The 19,410-nt window shown below is 43.4% G+C and overlaps 1 protein-coding gene across 1 annotated transcript in view; it reads left to right on the top strand.

Annotated features, from left to right (window-relative positions):
• The window catches only part of itga1 (integrin, alpha 1), a 56,454-nt gene that overhangs the window by 28,074 nt on the left and 8,970 nt on the right, over positions 1 to 19,410 (top strand). Inside the window, exons 4-18 of the mRNA XM_053411040.1 lie at positions 1,480 to 1,568; positions 3,592 to 3,706; positions 5,226 to 5,353; positions 6,057 to 6,205; positions 6,792 to 6,942; positions 7,204 to 7,378; positions 7,952 to 8,025; positions 10,898 to 11,045; positions 12,289 to 12,434; positions 12,541 to 12,684; positions 13,155 to 13,406; positions 13,496 to 13,626; positions 14,851 to 15,020; positions 15,125 to 15,276; positions 18,296 to 18,406. Of these exons, the coding sequence (XP_053267015.1) occupies positions 1,480 to 1,568; positions 3,592 to 3,706; positions 5,226 to 5,353; positions 6,057 to 6,205; positions 6,792 to 6,942; positions 7,204 to 7,378; positions 7,952 to 8,025; positions 10,898 to 11,045; positions 12,289 to 12,434; positions 12,541 to 12,684; positions 13,155 to 13,406; positions 13,496 to 13,626; positions 14,851 to 15,020; positions 15,125 to 15,276; positions 18,296 to 18,406 (2,135 nt within the window). The remainder of the gene's footprint in view (positions 1 to 1,479; positions 1,569 to 3,591; positions 3,707 to 5,225; positions 5,354 to 6,056; positions 6,206 to 6,791; positions 6,943 to 7,203; positions 7,379 to 7,951; positions 8,026 to 10,897; positions 11,046 to 12,288; positions 12,435 to 12,540; positions 12,685 to 13,154; positions 13,407 to 13,495; positions 13,627 to 14,850; positions 15,021 to 15,124; positions 15,277 to 18,295; positions 18,407 to 19,410) is intronic.

Here is a 19,410-nt window from a genome sequence, read left to right as displayed (position 1 = left end):
TAACCAAAAATACCAATGATATCGGTGAAAGTCAAGTTTATTACCGATGTGCAGATGTCGGTAAACGAGGCAAATATCTGCCGCTACCGATGTTCGGCCGATACTTCGGTGCAACACTAGTAGATAATTTCCCACGGCACACCTGACGATCTCTCACGGCACACTGGTTGAAAATCACTGCAGTAGAGAGCATACCTCCACCGAGGTCCAACATCCCCCTTAAAATCAATCAAGATTTTGCACAACATTTTACACCCAACTAATTTATTTCCTGGGAAATAGGTGAAAATGTTAGACAAAGGGGAAATTCCTGGATCTGCCCCCTGATGCATATCTGCAGATCTTTGTGGTACGCTCTTTAATTACTTTGTGTAATCTTGCTCACAACAACTCACAAGGGGTGAAAACATGGAGCTTCGTGGAGGCTATGAAAATATGAGACACACAAGACAACAATTTTATAAAAGAAAAACATTACATTTCATATCTGTTCCCTGGTTAAACACTGGTATGTTTTAGTAAAGGCCACTTTACAAAGTGACATTTGACCCGTATCCTCCTCTGACTTCTCAGAGGTCATTCCAGACCAAGAGGGATTATATGATCAGTGCCATTTGTTCTGTTTGTTATCTGGAGTCACAGTCCACTGAGGACAAAGGCTGTATTCTCCTCTGCCGCTCCACAAAGCTGCTCTCAGTGCCGCGTGGACACATCATAAGGCTCATCTCACCCATAGTCTAAGATAGGCAAGAAAGAGGTTTCATTTAACCCGCTTAAATGAAACTTGTGTTAGAATAATACAAAGATCGTTTCACTCTTGGAGTCAGCGAGAAGTCATCAAAAGCCCAAATATAATTAGGAAGGATACAAGGAGAAGGCAATACTCTGCCCCCAAATGAAGATGAAGGAGACACTGCTAACTACTAACAGCTCTTTTTATTTGTGTGTCTCAAGAAGAGCACATACTGAAGTCATAACTGGCGGCTAACGAAACTCAGAAATGGGTATTCATCAAAACGCACCCATGGGGATTGCTAAAGAGCTTGATTCAACTTTTGAGCAGGCAGCTGAGTGGGTTTGTGAGAATATGTGGATCCCACAGAAAAAGAAAAAAGAGCAAGTCAGATGGGAAGGCATTCACAGGCTGAAGAAATAGTTTGACATAACATGTTAATTTTAGCCACATGTTGTGATTACTTAATGATTCGATTCCTGTATTTGTCCTCTTTGCCGCAAATGGGAGATTTATCAGCTAAACACTTGTACTGTACCAGTATCGTACTGGATGAGGGATAGTATAACAAACTGTATTTACCCACATGTCAGTGGTTTCTACATGCTGTCGAGGTGGACTGAAAGTAAGGACAGAGTTCTAGCTCCTCTCTTCCTGTGGGAAAACAGAGAAGAGGAATTCATCCAGCTGTTGGTGCTGCTCCCTGTTTGTCTCACTCTGTTTATTCTTCCATATTTTTCTCCTAGAAAACACAACAGTTCCCAACTTGGTTGAAGTCAAGGAGAACATGACCATGGGAACCACACTGGTGACCAATCCCAACGGAGGATTTCTGGTAAGGAGGAAGTTGCTCTTTATAGTATATGAAAGCACTCTGCAGTATATTTTCCATAGCAAACACAAAAGCATCACTGAACTTTGCATATTTTCTGCAAGAAATGGGGCAGCGTGTACATTCTCTTGGCCTTTGGTCCATGTGGAAACGTTCCATGTCCCCCAGTGAGGGTTCACGTCCTGGGAATGTAACAGGATACTGTAAATCAACTGTATTAATGCAGAAATCTATGTAGGCGATGGCGAGGCCCCTTATGTTTCACGGTTATAAATTTCAGTAGATCTTTATTAGTACATGATTAACAGATTAACACGGTGTCCACATTATAGAAACAAGGCCCACAAGGCCAATAAATACATATTTTCGCAACCTATTGGAAGGAAGAAAATATAACGTTAAACTGGGGGGGCAGATTCTGCACAGCCACAATGTAACTGAAGCTCCTAACACCTAATGTGATCAACACTGGTGTTAATGTAACTCTTCAACACTATGCCCGTGTTTACACACTGTAATGCAGCACCTTCCAGAGTTAATACAAAACATATGACGATTCTGATTTCAGCCCAGAGACACATCAGACTGAGTGAATAATGAATCAAATGTTTTTCTAACAAGACATGTTGACATTATTTGATTGCCACACAGGCTTTTTATGTGTTGGAAGTTTGTAGATTTACTTTCTATGTTAAGATGGCCTCTGGGGATAGAAATCTCTTTGGTCCAGACTGCATTAGCTAAATATTCAGCGAATGGATGGACATTAAATGATGTGCAGACATTCATGGTGCCCAGTGGAGGAATCCTAATAGCTTTTACTGATATACTTACTTCTGATCCAAGGCGATGTCCACATTAACATGTTTTAGCTTTAAAACACATTACTGTTGCTATGACTATGGCTGTTACCCACACTATGGAGTTTTCGAAGGTCTAAAACTGAGGATGTGGAAACACTGCTGTCCCTTTAATAAAAAAATGCCAGGGCTGCATGGATGGGAAGAAACTATCAACTGTATATAAAGAATGACGACAAGATAGCTTCCCAAAATCACATTGATGTATGTTCAAGTGTTCAAGAGTGAAACGTCAAGATTGACACCTCAGACTGGCTCCCGATTGGTCGGACACGTGTATCGATGGGACCTCATAACTGCAGCTGCATCCCTCAATGGTGCAGACTCTTCCTCCAAATGTGCAAGATGGCTGCGGAAGTATCCGGAATAATTAGGCTTAAATACTGGATAGTGAGAGAAAGTGGAGATGCGTCGTCCAACTTTATAAACAGTCTATGGCTGAAACTGTAGATTTGAAAACAAACAGGGTTGCTTACTGATTGGGTCTTCTCACAACTCAACTACCTACACTTACTTTCAATCTTGTTTGCAGTCCAAGAAAATACATCTGTTGTCTTACTTTTCAAAAACTCTGTTTTAGAATGAAAACTTGGTAGTATGGATGCAGCCCAAGGCCTCCATGATGGTCACATTCTGAGTTTTTTAGTGAAATATCTTTAAACATGGATTTGGACATGGATGTTCATGATAACAAGAGATTGGGTCCAAATCCCCTTACTTTTCATGTAGCCCTATCATAAGGTCAACATTTTGATTTGTCCAATACCTTGATTTATGACCAAATTCACTTAGCCGAGGACTGTTCTTGTACAACAGCCTTTGTATTGTCAGGAAAGCATTGAGGTTGCGGAGTGAGCAGGGAAATGTGAGGAAATGAGGCTGAAAGATTAATTTTCCAGTTATTGTCTGTAATTTTGAAGCTCTGCTCCCTTACAGGCTCACTCTCTCTGTTCCCCTTTTCTATTTAGAGGAGTGGAGTCTGAGGCATCTCTGGTGGTTAGTAATAGTCTCCATGTTATCCACAGTTTGAGTAGTTCTTTCCTCTGGGGTTCTGTCTTCAGTAGCCATGTATCGCTTCTCACTCATGACCTCATACTGGTGGAAACCTAACCAGTCACAGCCTGATTCTCAGTGTGTTAGTGTGTGTGTGTCTTCTGTCTCCACAGGCGTGTGGTCCTCAGTATGGCTACATGTGCGGGCAGCAGCAGTACATCTCGGGAGTTTGTGCGAATGTCAGCTCTACCTTCCAGATCCTCAACTCTGTGGCACCGACCGTGCAAGGTACGTCGCCCGGCAGCATAACACACATCTGCTAAGGACGTGACGGCATCTGCACAAATTGCCCGTCGCTGGGATAAGAGATTGTAATCTGCTCTGAGCAGTAGTACCACCCTAGACCATGACACCATCTCACCCTCCCTAAGTGAAGAGGGAGATTAGAGCATTCTTCTTATTGTAAACTCGTCTGCGACCCCCGTCCCTCTCTCGCCCAGCCTGCCTGTTGCGTTGTATGCCCAAGTTAGGACAGAGTTCATGGGCCTGGACTTTGTTTCCCGGGAAGGAAACAAGGCAGAAAGAACTACAGTAAACAGCCAATCTTTCTTTCTGTTTTTCTTTCAGTATGACTTTCTCTTCTATTCCTTCATCAAAAACAAACACATATACACATTCTGATCATATAGTTGCGGTAAGAACCCATTCAACTGTCAAGTCGGGAATGTTTTTTGATGAACAGATTTTTTCAATCCTGAATTAAAGTAAAGTGAAGAACTGAGGGATGAGAAGAGGCAGTACTCTTTAGAGAGTGAGACCTTGTTTTGCCTTCTCGTTTCAAGTGAGACGTCACTGATGTCTTGTTAGTTCGCTGCATGACTTTTTAAAATCAAATTTAAAACCGCTGTTCATCAGACCAGATCTCCGGGACTGCTGGGCTCTACTCAGCACGTGGGTGATTCTGAACTTGGGATGACTTGACACTTTGAACCTCATCAATTAAGTGAATTACATTAGGATTTTGAATGTCTCATCCCACTGGCCAATCTTAAACTTGAAATTGACTTTGTGATGTCTGTGATTAACTCTGACGCTCTCTGTGTATTTGTTCTGTCTGGCTGTGTTTGTTTTTTCCGTCCTCTCTGCTGTACGTAGGCCTCTCTTGCAAAATAACTCTTGATCTCAATTAGACGAAAAGGGTTTCACATATGATTAATGAGAAGAAAATAGCCTATATTTGGCTCCTAATTAGAAGTATATGGGATCGCTGGTAGAGAAATGGAACTTCAGTTTTAATTTCTACAATCGGCTTGTCATCTCTGAAGACAAAGAATTGTCTCCTTGTTTTGCTTGAATAATTTCCGAAAGGCCTAAAAGGATCCAGTAATTCACAAGAATACAAAGCAAGGATGTAAGGAAAACTATATGTAATTGCACACACATACATAGATAACTTCAGACCCCCCAAGTTGGAAACCACTGCTCTACATTATTACATTTTGATTTGAAGCTGTAGTGGGTCTGCTGAGGGCAGAGGAAACAGTAATTTCACAAGTAAACAGGAAGAGGTAATAATCCAATCTATTTCTGAGGAATTAAATATGTGTTTTTAATCATTTAGTGAGATAAGCATCCACCTTTGGAAAACATACATTATATAAACCTTATATGTGCTGAACGGAAGGCCAGTCTCACCTTTCATTATGCCTGTAATTTCATACACAGAGAAACCAAAAATCAAAGTCACCCTTTAATCAAGTATATATATTTGTATATATATATATTGTATTATATGTCTTTGTTCCAGAGTGTGGGAAGGAGCTGGACATTGTGTTGGTTCTGGACGGATCTAACAGTATCTACCCCTGGACCGGCATCATCGATTTCCTCCAACGCTTCATTGAAAAAATTGCGATCGGACCTAAACTCTCACAGGTCAGTATCATGAATGAAAAAAAATTTATTCCTATTGTCTTAAATATGGGGATACATTATTAAACCTTGTTGTGTGGAATCAAACATTGATACGTGAATATAATCGGATTAGTTTTATAACATTATACTGACATAAAGGATGAATGAAGGACTCTATTATTTGATGCCCAACAAGTTTTCGTGTTATATTTTAGTGAAAGTCTTAAGTCCCTCCGCTATTGAATTTCCCAGATGTTGCCAGCAGTAAGAATAACTGTGGGATGTCCTTCATGATGCACGCCTCAGGGACTGAAGACTTAATGGTCTTTCAAGTCAATTTAGCCTCTGTCTTACTCAGTTAAACCTTGAGTTTATTTCTGTCCACTTGTCTTACATCGTTCTGCAAATAGGCGGTTAGTCTTTATTATGATTTCAGTGATCTGGCCTGAAGCTAGCGGAGTTTTCCAGAGGGGAACACTGGCAACTCTTCTCTCTGGGCAGCCAAGTGGTTGTAAGTCACATCTTCCATGGCTGCTGAAGTCCTCTGCCTGCTGCATAAAGCAACTTGTGTCATATAAATCCCACCAGGCCCGACCACATCCTCGGCAGACTGTCTGGGAGGGGACAGCGGAGAGGACAGAATTAGATAGAGAGAAACCCATGAGTTTGAAATAGGATAAAATTTACAATAAACAATGTGCGTGTTGGTTTGTGTGTTCTCAAGGTGGGAATAGTGTCTTACGGGGAGACTGTGACTCACCGTGTCAACCTGAGCCAGTTTGAAAACACTGCTGATCTGCTAGAATTTGTCAAGGAACTTCCTCAGCAGACCGGCTTCAAGACCATGACCTTCCTCGGCATCGATACCGCCAGGTACTCAACAATTACCTGCAATGCTCATTTGTATTGAAAATCTAAAGAAATCTGAGGGTGTGGCCTAGCACACAGAAATCTCAATCAAGTTGCATTCTGGATAATGTAGGCTCTAGATTTTGCCACGGAAGAAGAACTCATGGAATAACTAGACCTTCACCTAGGCCCAACAGTCCCCTTAAATTCAATCAAACTGCTTTAAACTGCACAGACACTCATATCCCTGGGAATTCAGTAAAAAAAAAATTCTGTCAGTGCTATATCGGGATTTTGAAAGTCCATTGTGAAACCAATAGTATTCTGCGAATGCAATGTCAAATCAACTAACTTGTTTATTCAAATTGTTGGACTGGTTTTATAAGACAACATGTGGGCCACACATGAGCTTAAACCAGTACAGATGTAACTTGCATCTTGCAAGCAAGTGTAATAAAACCATGGGCATCTCCGACTAATGCTTCAACATGTTGTTTATCACGTGGTTGTGTGTGTGGATAGGGACAGATGCCTTCATACAAAGAGGATGATGCACCCGGATGTATATTGAAGGTCTATCGTCTAAATTTTGAAAATTTCTACCAAACAGGAAAGAGGCCTTCATGCCAGAGCGCGGAGCTCGACCTGGCGTGAAGAAAGTCATGGTGATCGTCACTGACGGGGAATCACATGACTCCTATAATCTAGACAAGGTCATGGGAGACTGTGAGGATGACAACATCGAGAGGTTTGGCATCGCTGTGAGTACAAACCACAGTGAAATAAAGTTAAACCACTTTATCGTTTCTGTCGACAAGCCAGTAAATCAACAAAATTGAATAATGAGACAAATTCATCTTTTTGACAAGTGACTCCTCCTTGCAACAGATCTATTAAGCATCAACATTTATGTTAAATCAAGGGAAGGTGTAATGAGAAAATTGTTGGGCCATTTAAATCTTCTGGTCTCAGACAAACCTTTAAGCGTTGATGTTGTTAAGATACGTTTATTGTGTTCCCAGGTGATGGGAGACTACAATCGTCAGAACAAAAGTGCAGAAGAAGTGCAGAAGTTCATCAAGGAGATCGAGTCCATCTCCAGTCAGCCTTTAAGAGACCACTTCTTCAACGTGTCTGATGAGGTGGCGCTGTTGACCATCGTGGACGCCCTGGGAAACAAGATCTTTGCCTTGGAAGGTGACAGAAAAAACACACAGAACCGTTTTAAACATTCAAAACAAACACCTAACTTAGTGCCCATACAACCATCAACTTTTTATTAGTTCAACATTTTGGAAATTGGCTTATTCACATATTCACCAAGGTCTTACGACTTTCGTTTGCCAAGAAGTAGTTGCAGGACAAAACTCCCATTAGAACCAAGTCTGATTTTGTACAGAATTCAATCTATGGACTGTAGAAGTGTTGGCGTTTTCACACCTGAACGTTTGGACCATTTAACAAAGTTCATGTCTTTGTTGCACCGTTGACATTTCATTTTTGGTTTCACATCGTAATTGAACTGTCATCATCACTCTCACGGGCTGTGTCTACCTACACCTGACGTTGGCTTGTTGTCAAATCAGCTATTGTATTTGTGTATTTTTAAAGGTCAACATGCTTTTATATTTAGCGCCGTTGTTACTGTACAGAAACGAGAGGGCACTATCAATCTTTTCCTGTGTATTAAATCAGTAATGGGACAGTAAAACCCGGACCTCTTCATCATGTCCTTTTCTATGTGGTTCAAATAAACTCTTCTTTCCTCAGCCACCGCCAGCAATTTCACGTCCTCCTTTGAGATGGAGATGTCCCAGACTGGATTTAGTGCACATACTTCTAAAGTAAGTCTAAATAAATGTGTTATTTATGTCAGATGACTACGCAATCACCACATCTGTGATATAAAACAAGTGAACCAGACTAAATGACCGAAGAGTGTATCATCCCTTTGGGACACGGGGAAGTTTACATTAGTGTAGGCGTTTATTTTATAAGGAACTAGTCACGTATATGCTGGAACGATGGGTGTTTGCTCAACTAATGAACTCATCCAGACACAATTCACCGGCCTTATCTGTGGTGCATCTTCTGCCCGTTGGTGATTCACCCCAGTCGCTGGACGACCTCCGCACACAGACTCCTCTCTGTCCTCTCTGCTGCAGACAGCTGCTGTTTTTTGTCTGCGTGATTGTGGGAGACACAAATAAAGAAAGGGGGGAGATAAAAAAGTCAAACACGAGGCAAGAGGAGCAAGAGAGACGGTGAGGGGAGGTTGAATCAGATGCTTGTTCACTCCAGTTAAAAACAACATGCATGCTTTACCCACTTTACCCGTCGCTTGAATTCATTCATTAGGTATTTCCCATGTCTATTTAAGGACAAACAGGCTATGCCTCTCTTCTGCCTCTCTTCCTGCTCCCGGCTCATGTTTATCACATCCTCGATCGACGCATACTTTGTCTCTGCGCCTGCAGGGGCTCATTCAACTTAACACCACACCACACAACTGAATTGTACGTTTAAGTGCTGAGACACGTGAGGCCTTGTGGCATCCAGTAGTGGGAAGAAACCACTTGACGCAGTTTGACTAACCGTCCGTGTTATGTCCTGTGTGACCCCTCCTCTTCCTCTCACATAACTCTGTTTCCTGTGATTGATGGATGTTGTTCTGAGTACAGCCCTGGCAAGAGGAATCCTGGTTTTGTGTTGTCCGTTCTCACGTCTGTCCCATTCTTGTAAATGATTCATGAGGGAATTTCTTTAAATGTGACATGACATTTTTGTTGGACTCAAGGATAGTGATTTTACTTTGTCTGTGTAAGGTTAAAGTCGAGCGGATTGGTATAGGGGTTAGCACCGTCACCTTAAAAAAGGTCCCTAGTTTGAATCCTGATGTAGCTCTTTCTGTGTGGATTGCTCCTGGTGTCTATGTTGATTATCTCCGGGTACTCCGGCCTCCTCCCACAATCTAAAGATGCATAGATTGTGATTTGGTTAATTGGAGACTGTTGACCCGTGACCCTCACAAAAGGCTAAGCAGTTTAGATAATGATGGATTATCGGTCACGGTGACCTCACTAAACCTGCTTTTGTCCATAACTCAAGTATTCATTATGACACCCAAATGTATAATGGGAAATGAAGTGCTGACATTATGTCCAAAAGGTCAAAGGTCAACTTAACTGTGACCTCATAATGTTCAGCTTAAGCACTTTTCTGGACATAACTCAGGAACAGGAGGGGGAGATTGTGACCATATTTCACAAACTCAACTATTGACTCTCATCTTTGGCACCAGCCTGGAAACTGCATATCCAGGTGGTTATTGACCATTGAAAGCTATTTTCAGTATATTAACATTTAATGCTCTCTCGCAACGCTACTATACAAAACTCGTCTATCACGCATCGGTCTAAGCCGTCAGAGGCAATTTTGGGGTTGAGTGTCTTGCCCAAAGCGGACTGGAGAAGCCCGGAATCGAACTACTGACTTACTGGCTAGTGTACGACCCGCTCTGACTCCTGAATCACAGCCTCACTGATTTCGACGCTGCTGGGTTGAAGATGTGTGTGAAGCATCCACGTTTAAGAATAGTTGGCAGAATCTGCTTTGATTGCCAAGCATAGTGAATGGACTCCATTCATATGTATCTTTGATGCTGTTAACAGCTCGAAGCACTTTAGTGTGTATGAGTCGATCATAAATACTTTCACATATTAATGACATCAGGAGCAGGACAGAGGTTCAGTTCAAGGACACTTCAAAACTTTCTGGAGGAGATGGAGATCAAACCAGGAACCGAACCTTCTGATCACCAGACGCCTGTTCTTCCTCCTGAGCTGTGAAACCCAAACAAAAAATCGGACAAACAATGAAGTTACACACTAGCACAGTAGATATGCAGCAGAACAATAACAACAATGCTTCAAAGTTAAAAGCCAACTGTATTTTATATATCCTTTATATCCCAAATCCCGAATGTACCTCAATGATCTATAGACCATTGACTCTGATGAGGAAAAAATCCCATTAATGGTCATTATAATTAATTTTTTTAATTGTATATATCAATCTAATTAATGAATAGATTCCAATCCATAATTAGCTCCAGGTTTTCAGTAATTAGACTTATAGCCCACCTTCTTCACTTCCTGTCTCTGGATGACAAACAGGACAGGGGGGCCTCCTGTTCCTTTGGTGCTCCGCCACAAGCTTGTTGGTTTTGCTAATGTGGAGCTTCAGGGGATTGTTGCTGCACCATGTGACGAAGCTCTCTATCAGTCCTCTCTTCTCCTTTGTGAGAATAGTTTTACACAAGGCTGAAGCGTTACAGCAGCTCACTGGGTCCAGTAGAATAGTATAGAGTCATAACCAGTAAGAGATGTGTAGGGGGGTGACGGGGGAAGCCATCTTCTTTTAACCAAAATGACTGGACCATTGGGACCATCCCACCTGGTAATAATTTGCAAATAGTAAACTGGTGACAACTTGATGAGTTTATTGACAGAGGAAAACATCTGGTAGGTGGTAACTTTAGTCACAATAATTCATACAGATGTTTCCTATTCTGCTATATTTATTATTATTTAATTACTTATTACTGTGTAAATTTAGTTAATGTGTATATGTCCATAATTTTTCCAATTAAGGAACCAATCTTTTGGTAAATCAAACATCAGGAAATAATCCAAAATGCTCTATTGTGTCCTATAGGAAGGTGTGTTACTGGGAGCAGTGGGAGCGTACGACTGGAACGGGACGGTGGTGATGCACACTGCCGGAGAAACTATCATTCCAGGGAACACCCAGTTTTTTGACCCAAAGACGGAGGCAGGATATGAAGGCCTGGCTGGGTACCTCGGTGAGTCGACCTCGAAAACACATTTTGAAGCTGTTACACAAGCTTAACGAAAACAAAATCGTCAAAGTTAATTGATTTAATATGAAGACAATATATTACACTAATGATCCAGGTCTGTTTTTATCCGGCACAGACGTGGAAACATGACTCACACATGTAACTACTGTTCTGTAAATTATTAACGGACGTTAGAAGAAGGATTCTGACAGAGTGAGGGGGGTTTCTTTAGTTATTAATATTTAATGCTAATGCAAAGGATCGTTAAGGGTTTGGACTAAGTGAGGAAAAAACACTGGACACTGGAAACAGGGAGAGCCCTTTTGATTATCTCATTGGGTTGTCAGTCCGTCCCACTCTTGTGAACACAATATCTCAAGAACGCTTTGAGACAGTTTCTTCAAATTTGGTACAAACGTTCAGTTGGACTCAAGGATGACCTGATTCAACATTGGTGGTCAAAGGTCGAAGGTCACTGTGGGAAAATCAAATCAAATCTGGCATAAGCATTCACATAGATGTACTGATTAGATTTGTGTGGTGACAGGTCAAGGTCAACACCTCTACCTGAGCTGTGTGTGTGTGTGTGTGTGTGTGTGTGTGTGTGTGTGTGTGTGTGTGTGTGTTAATGCACAGGGCAACAGTAGCACCTTTTACCAGATTAACAGAAATTTTTTCCGCTGCAGAATAAATTTCGACTCTCTCTTGCACGGAGGATTGAGATATGTAATTTGTCAAACTCTGACAGCAGATGCTTCCCCGCTGTGTGTCACACAAATAATACGCACAGGCTCCTCTCTCTCCGTCCTGCTGCCTTTTATGGCTCGCGGAGCAACCGCAGCATCTTAATGTCAACTTATTTAATCAACATGTCATTGAAGCAGCACTGGTAGGTCCAGGCTCGCGTACTGTAAACCCAGCTGTTGGCATGTGCTCGTACCTAATGTCCCGACTGCAGCCTTTGCATACATAGCCGGTGTGCGCTTGTCCGATCTGTGAGTGCGAGTGCACGCAGGCTCCTGTGATTTCCTGCCAGCCTCCAGTTGTGTGTTATAGCTTCACTGACACGGTCGGACGTAAACAACTGGCTGAAGAAAACAGGCTCTAAAAATATCCCACAAAGACAAACAAGTGGGTTTTTGCCACATGACATCATCAGGTACAAATCACCAAGCGACATGTCCCCGCTGACGCCTGTTTGTGTGTGCATTAAAACAATATGTGCTTGTGTATGCGTTCTCTGCAGGCTATGATGTTCAGTCTGCATCCACCCCTGATGGGGAGTTGTACATCGCGGGCGCACCGCGGTACAACCACACAGGCCGGGTGGTTATCTATCGTCTCAACGAGAAGAAACAGATCGTCATCACGCAGATAATAAAAGGAGAACAGGTGAGAGTTTTTCAGTTTGTCGTCTGGGCTCGCGCCGTCTACCTTAAATCGGTATTAATAATATTTAAAGATGATGAGATAAGAAAAAAACGACTCCTCTGTTCAGATCGGTTCCTACTTCGGCAGCGTCCTGCAGACTTTGGATGTGGACGGGGACTCGGTAACAGATCTCCTCTTGATCGGAGCGCCGATGTTCATGGGTTCAGAAAGAGACGAGCAGGGTCAAGTCTACGTTTACAAAGCCAGCGAGGTACGGGAGACTGGAAAAGAGGTTCACTCGTGTCTTTGGTTGAAGCTTGTTGAGGTCATGAGAATCAGAATCAGAATCAGAAAGTATTTATTGCTAAAGTAGGTTTACACCTACAAGGAATTTGCTCTGGTTATTGGTGCATACAATGAACATAGAAACATAAAAACATAAAAAACACAATAAATACAACACACATAAGAAAAGCAATAAAAAGAAACTATATATTTACTCACTATTTACACTATACAAAGTAACATTTATTTAGACATAAACATATCTAAATAGAATATATATATTAGATAAAAGATATAAAAAGTGAAGTAAAAAGTGAAATGCAAGATTCAAAACAGTGAACAGTTTCAGATTGCAATATGCAATATGCAATGTAATGCAGTATAATATAATATAATATATCACCCACTGATCGTCTCTCCTCGTGCTCCTGTGTTTTTTCTCTCTTCATTAACCAGGGAGGCCAGTTTGAGCCCCTGTTCACTTTAAAGCCTGTCAATCAGTCCTGTTGCACCGCCCACACCGCCAGCTGCCCCAATAAGAACGAACCGTGCGGCGCTCGCTTTGGCACGGCCATCGCCGCCGTGTCAGATCTCAACCTGGACGGATTTAACGACGTGGCGATCGGTGCACCTTTTGAGAACGACCACAGAGGAGCCGTCTACATCTATCACGGAGATAAGAAGTCACTGAAGGAGAAGTTTGTGCAGGTGAGAACCATTTCTGTGCCACCTCTGGAAGATTTTGTAACTATTCACGTAGATTAAATCGTTTCAACGGTTCTGTGGTGTCTCCTCAGCGGATCCCTGCAGGTGGCGACGGTGTAAAGGTGAAATTCTTCGGACAGTCCATACATGGAGTCATGGATCTAAATGGAGATGGGATCACTGATGTCACCATAGGAGGTCTAGGAGGGGCTTCGCTGTTTTGGTGAGATGTGGCCCATCCTCAGATATAAACATTCACTCAACCACACATTCCACTTCAATCGCTACCAGCAGCGGTGCTCGTATCCCGGGGACATCGCCTCACACGTCTGCTTCTCATTGTCTTCTTCGAGTTTAGACAGCTGTGCGCGTCCCACCGGGCTTGTAGGACAAAGACCAACAACTTCCTAATGATCTCTCTGTTACAAAAACCCCTGGTTCACTGTTGGAGGCCGGCCTAAACAGACTTCCACCCACCAAAAGTTTTGAAACATCAGCCCACACCGTGATTTAACTTCCCAGGCGGACCTTCTCCCACAGTTTCTACTGGCAGAGGTTCAACTGGGCTGTGTGAAAACTCCATCTCCCAAGTGGCTTAGAGTTTAAATAGGATTTGGCAGCCGTTCCTCTTGGATCGAGGCTCAGCGGTTGGCTGGAGAGAGAGAGTTTAGGCCAAGTTTATTGCTCAGTGTTCATCCGTTCCTTGGTCTGTCCTGAACAAGAAAGACACACACACACACACACATGCATTTGGCATAGTGCATGTGTTGTTAGAAGGTGGAGCAAAGTTTACTGCTGTATATAGCTTTTACTTTTGTACAGTGTTTCCCAGCCTAATGTCCAGGCCCCCTCCCAAGATTGGAGAGATAAATCTGAAGGGTTTTGAGATGGTTAATCAGGAAAGGAATATTATATATTCACTTTTTGCTCAACTCTGAACTGGAGCATCAGTTGCCGCTGTCGTGGACACGCCCAAATACTAGGTGGCGTCATGAGCAAGGTTCGACCCAAGAATGTCGATAGATAGATTTGGTAATAGATTTGATTTAAAACCTGCATTGACATAGCTCATCAAAGAACAGTCCTAGAATAGTTACAGTCCACAGCAGTTCACAGCTCCAAAAACACAATTAAGTGCAGTTTCACTTCAATATGGAAGGTATTACGTGTCCAAATCAGACCAAATTCAACACTGCACTTCTTTGGGCCGGTCACAGCACACATGCTAAGTGTGAAGCCGAAACGACGGTACAAGTCATAGTCAGACAGACGGTTGAATTTCTGGAATTAGTAGATATAGATATAAAGAAATTGAATCATAAAGTAGCTGAAACACTAGAAATAAGCAAAGTGCAAGCAGCACTGTACTGATGCGCGGTGGTTTTTGTAAATGCACACTTTTGTACAGTGTTTTCTAGAAGTTGCTTTGCTTGTGTCATTTCGCCAGGTCCAGAGATGTTGCCGAACTCCGCGCCAACATGATTTTTGACCCCGCCAAAATAAACCTGCAGCAGTCTCAGTGTGAGGTCGGCGGACGCAAAACTGTGTGCGTCTCGACTGAGGTGTGTTTCGTCTACAGTGTCAAATCCGACAAGAAGGTCTTAGACCTAGCCACAGGTGAGGCATACAACGTCCTGTGTGGATAATACTGTCAACAAACATATTTCTCTGCCTCCTCACTTCTCATCGCTGCATGTTTCCTTCTCTGTTGTACGGTGCAGTGATCGTCTTCAATCTGAATCTGGATGCCCCGCGTGCCAAAGCCAGGGCGTCTTTTTTTAACCCGGAGGATAAAAACGATCGTAGGATCTCCAGGAGCTTCACCATCAAAGACAGGGAGAGAAAGTGCATCCGGGAGAAATTCATGATGTCGGCAAGTACTCTGATCTTTACATACACGTGGAATCACTTATGTTTTCCAATCTGAATTAAATCAACCCACAAAACGACATGTTTTAGCCCCAGATCCACAAGACGCAGTATTCAAAACAGCTTGATTACTTCGATTTTTGTGACGCTCATTCACAGAGGTTGAATTCTTGTCCTGTTCCGGTGATGTAAGCGACGTTTTGAGAACGAAGCTGCGAGGAGTCTATGCTGAGTTGGACGATTCTGGTCATAACATGAAACAGACCCTGTCTTGATCAAAGCATGCCGAGTGCAGAGCAGTGCTGCTGTGAGTGATAAATCATCTGCATGCACGGATGGAGAGGTTGAGAGGCGGGGAGAGAAAGCAAGGAATGAACAAGTGAAAAAGAGAAGAACAGTGAACGAGGTGTCTGGAGGATGTGACAAAGTGACTTTCCAGGTCAAGGGAAGTTTCTACAAGCGGTCCAACAAGCGCATCACAGATCGTTAATCTCTAGAAACAGATTCTACATGTGAATATACAGAAACGGTCGGCGAGGGACACGATTTTGGGACCAGAAGCGGTTTCTCGTTTGGATGGCTAAAGCCCTTTTTGAGCGGGCTTGAGTTGCACAAGGTAAACTCCTTGTGTGGAGAGCAAAAGAGGGCGGGACACATTGACCGAAATTCATCAGCTTTTTTATTTATTTGCAGTTAGCTGTTCATAGAAGTGAGACAAAATCTCGTCTGGACCTTAAACACTTACAATAAGAATCACTGTTTGCGTTATTTTGTGTGAAAGAAGGAAACTAGTCGGACTGTAAACGGTGTACGTCAAATGGAAGAGGGAGTCTTGTTCCTGATATCCGCTGTTCACACTGGGAGCTACAAAATTTGCAGTTGCCCGCTGAGGCTAATTTGTTGTCAGACGATAGTCGATAGGCTCCGAGGTTCAACGCAGCTAAAGCCCTCAGACGTCAGCACTCCACCACTGACTGTAAACCCAAGCAGTGACATTTAGAGGCATGTGTACGAAATCTCTCATTCCAGCCGTTCACTGCAGCAGTGGATTTTTCTGATTAGCTGCCTGAAGGCGAGAGACAGAGGAACTAATCACTGGAAACAGCTGTTGCAGTTGTGTCTGTGTGTGTGTGTCTGTATATGTGTGTTTGCGTGTGTGTGTGTGCATGAATACCTGCTCTGTTCTAGTTTGCTAGTTTGTGCACAAACCTCCCACACAGGTCATCAGGGGTCAGAAAACTGGTACCAGACACAACCAGCACCACACCTGGTGGAGCAGATCCAAACCAGAACAGATGCACGTGGATCATGAACGAATCCATGTTAAACAAAAGTGTTGTTCGCACTTCATGTGCTTTGTGTTTGTTTTAAGTGCACACCACACTGCATCCTGCCCCAAACCAGTTAGGAAATCCTCAGATTAAAAATAAATCCCCTCATAGCTCCTGCATTCAAAACTTCCATAGCCTGGTCCAAGTCTGTATAAAAGACAACCTAAGTTCCCCACTTGGAGCAAAAGCATTGATTCACTGTGTTCAATGCATGTAGATAGTGGGCAAACATGTGTCAATAGAACTTAATGAAATTCACTGGCTAAATGGAGGAACAAAATCAATAACCACCACAGCAGCTGCCAGTCGGCCACAGTGAAGCCCTCTGCAAGTGGCAGCCATTAAAAGCAGGTTATATACAGTATGTTCACTATTACATGTTTGAAGAAACAGTAACAGACTTGTCTTAAGTGACGGAAAATACAGCCTCATGTTGTCCTGCTCTTTGTCTGAGTCCTTTTGGGTTCAATCAAATTTTGGCCCCAGGCTCAGAAAGAGCCATACTTGTGCCTCACAGTGCGTGTACAGTACTCGCTGGAATGTGAAGCAGATCTTTCATATGTCGTCTTCATGTTTCAAAAGAAGGAGGCGGCGCACGCTCACAGGTTGTTTCAGTTACCCTGTTGGATTCCGACCTCTCTGTTGTAGCCACGTGAGAGGCATCGCTCCAGGGGATGGAAAACCACTGACGGTCAAACTCACCGCTCAGGTTCACGCTGGAACATCTCGGCAACTGCCGGACGGATTGTGACAAAGCTCTGTGCAGGCGTTCATGGTGCACAGAGGATGAATCTTAAGGACTTTGGTGATCCCCAGATTTTTCATGGCACCCCTCCGCCCCCGGCTAAAGTTTTGGGGTTTAGGACCAAATGCCTGCAAATGAAAAAAAGTAACCCTAACCCTAACCATTCTGCTCTCAGACATGGACTCAAATCGAAACAGTTTATCTGAAATGTTCCGGAGGGGGCAGTATGTAATGTTTCCTTCCAGCCCCCCGACTAAAATGTCTGTATACGAGTGTGAGAAATGAGAATACAGCAGGACAATGTTCCGGAGAATTCAAAGTGTCCAAGGGGGTGTGTTCATGACATTTTCTAACAAGCAAAGGATGCAAAACTGGAAGAATACAAATATCATAAACGTAGAATATGTCAGTTCTGGACGATATTCTTGGGTGATATTTTAGGCGATTGGGGCCGACAAAGTTGTCTGGTCCTGCCTCTTGCATGATGTGCCACGTCTCGCCTGAATGTTCCGGACATTTTGCTGTTAGCGCTGTCAGTTTTTCCAAAATTCAAGTTTGAAAAAAATTAAACAGGACACGCAGTTCGTTTAAAAGTATTTTGTCTCACCCCCCTCTACGGGGGAAGGGACAAAATACTTCTAAGTGCCATTTCTCAAATGTTGTGACGTGATAGTCCCTCTCATTACGGTTTGTTAGCGTCTTGCATTATCGTAGCAAAACATTGTAACTTTACTGACTGATAGGTCAAGAGGGCAAGAGCAAGATCGCCCCCTGCTGGATCACAAGGCAAACTACTTCAGCCAGGCTGATGGGATGTATATTTTGAATTCCAACAGGTCACCAGAGTTCAAGTATGAAGTACATTTTTATTCGTTGCTGTCTTCCTCATCCTCCCTCGTCTTTTCTTTCCCTCTTGTTGCGCTCCACCTGTCTCTTCTCCTCAACAGGCCCTGGTGGATTTCCGTGACCCGCTCATGGTGTCTCTGCAGTTTGGACTCGCTGATGAAGACAACGGCCCCGTCCTGGATGAGAGCCTGCCCAGATCCGTCAATAAGACAGTAAGACCACTTAGAAGAGCCCCGTCATAACCACCAAATGAAAGTAAGCAGGAGATTTAAGTAACATGACAGGAAGGATTAGAACCTCGTCTCAAACATCCTGCATCTGTCTCCATCTTTATAATCCAAGAGAAGTGGGCTGTTCTCGCCTGGCTCCGAACTCCCTGCTGTTACAGCACATTAGAATCTGCAGCAGCTGACTGCCATCCCTGCACTCGTTCCTCAACAGCGCCAGTCAGAGCAACCTTCCCACACTCCCACATGCATATTTGCTCCAACGCGAGGTTTTCCAGATAATTGTTGCAATGAGTGACGTGTCCAGATAAAGAGGGGGACGGGGGGAGGGGGGGGGGTGGGGGATATCACACGAGAATTCAGCTTCGTCAGACGTAGAGCCTGGGTGTGTGAAAGAAGTGGCAACACTAACAGCTCCCGTCACGTCTAAAACACAGGAGGATATGTGATGTGTTTATACACCGCAACACATCCTGACTCCCTCGGGGTCAGAACCCGTCACGCTGCAAGGAAGTGTTGGTGAGAGGGGACACACACACACACACACACACACACACACACACACACACATGCACACACAGTGAGAGAGTGAAAGGGAAAGTCATCAAAAGGAAGCTTTAGTTTTTCTTTTGATATTGTGCTTTCCCCCGTGCTTCCTCTGGGGAGTAGACACTGTTGATGTTGAACAGTCCAGTGGGAGCGCACTGGGAATGGGAAAAAATATCACTGTGACCCTCACACACTCTAGTGGGGACAAGCAAAGGAAATTAGGGCCATTTGAATGCACCCTTCTTTTACTCAGGGGCACAAACAAACACACAGCAACAGCAGCCTGTTTGGATTCTCATGTCTCCTCTGGTTTCTCTGGAGGAGCTTCTGGAGCCTGGAAGCTGCTTTCAGACGTGCCCTGAAGTCCTGACATTTTCCTGAAGATTTTCCGGAGGGGCTGTGTGTGAGAACGTAAATGTCCGAGGCCGTTGCTCTGTCTG

Source organism: Pleuronectes platessa, chromosome 19 (assembly GCF_947347685.1).
Source record: "Pleuronectes platessa chromosome 19, fPlePla1.1, whole genome shotgun sequence".
NCBI classification, from domain to species: Eukaryota; Metazoa; Chordata; class Actinopteri; order Pleuronectiformes; family Pleuronectidae; genus Pleuronectes; species Pleuronectes platessa.
Note: the sequence above shows the minus strand (reverse complement) of the source record. Positions and strands in the feature narration are given on the sequence as shown.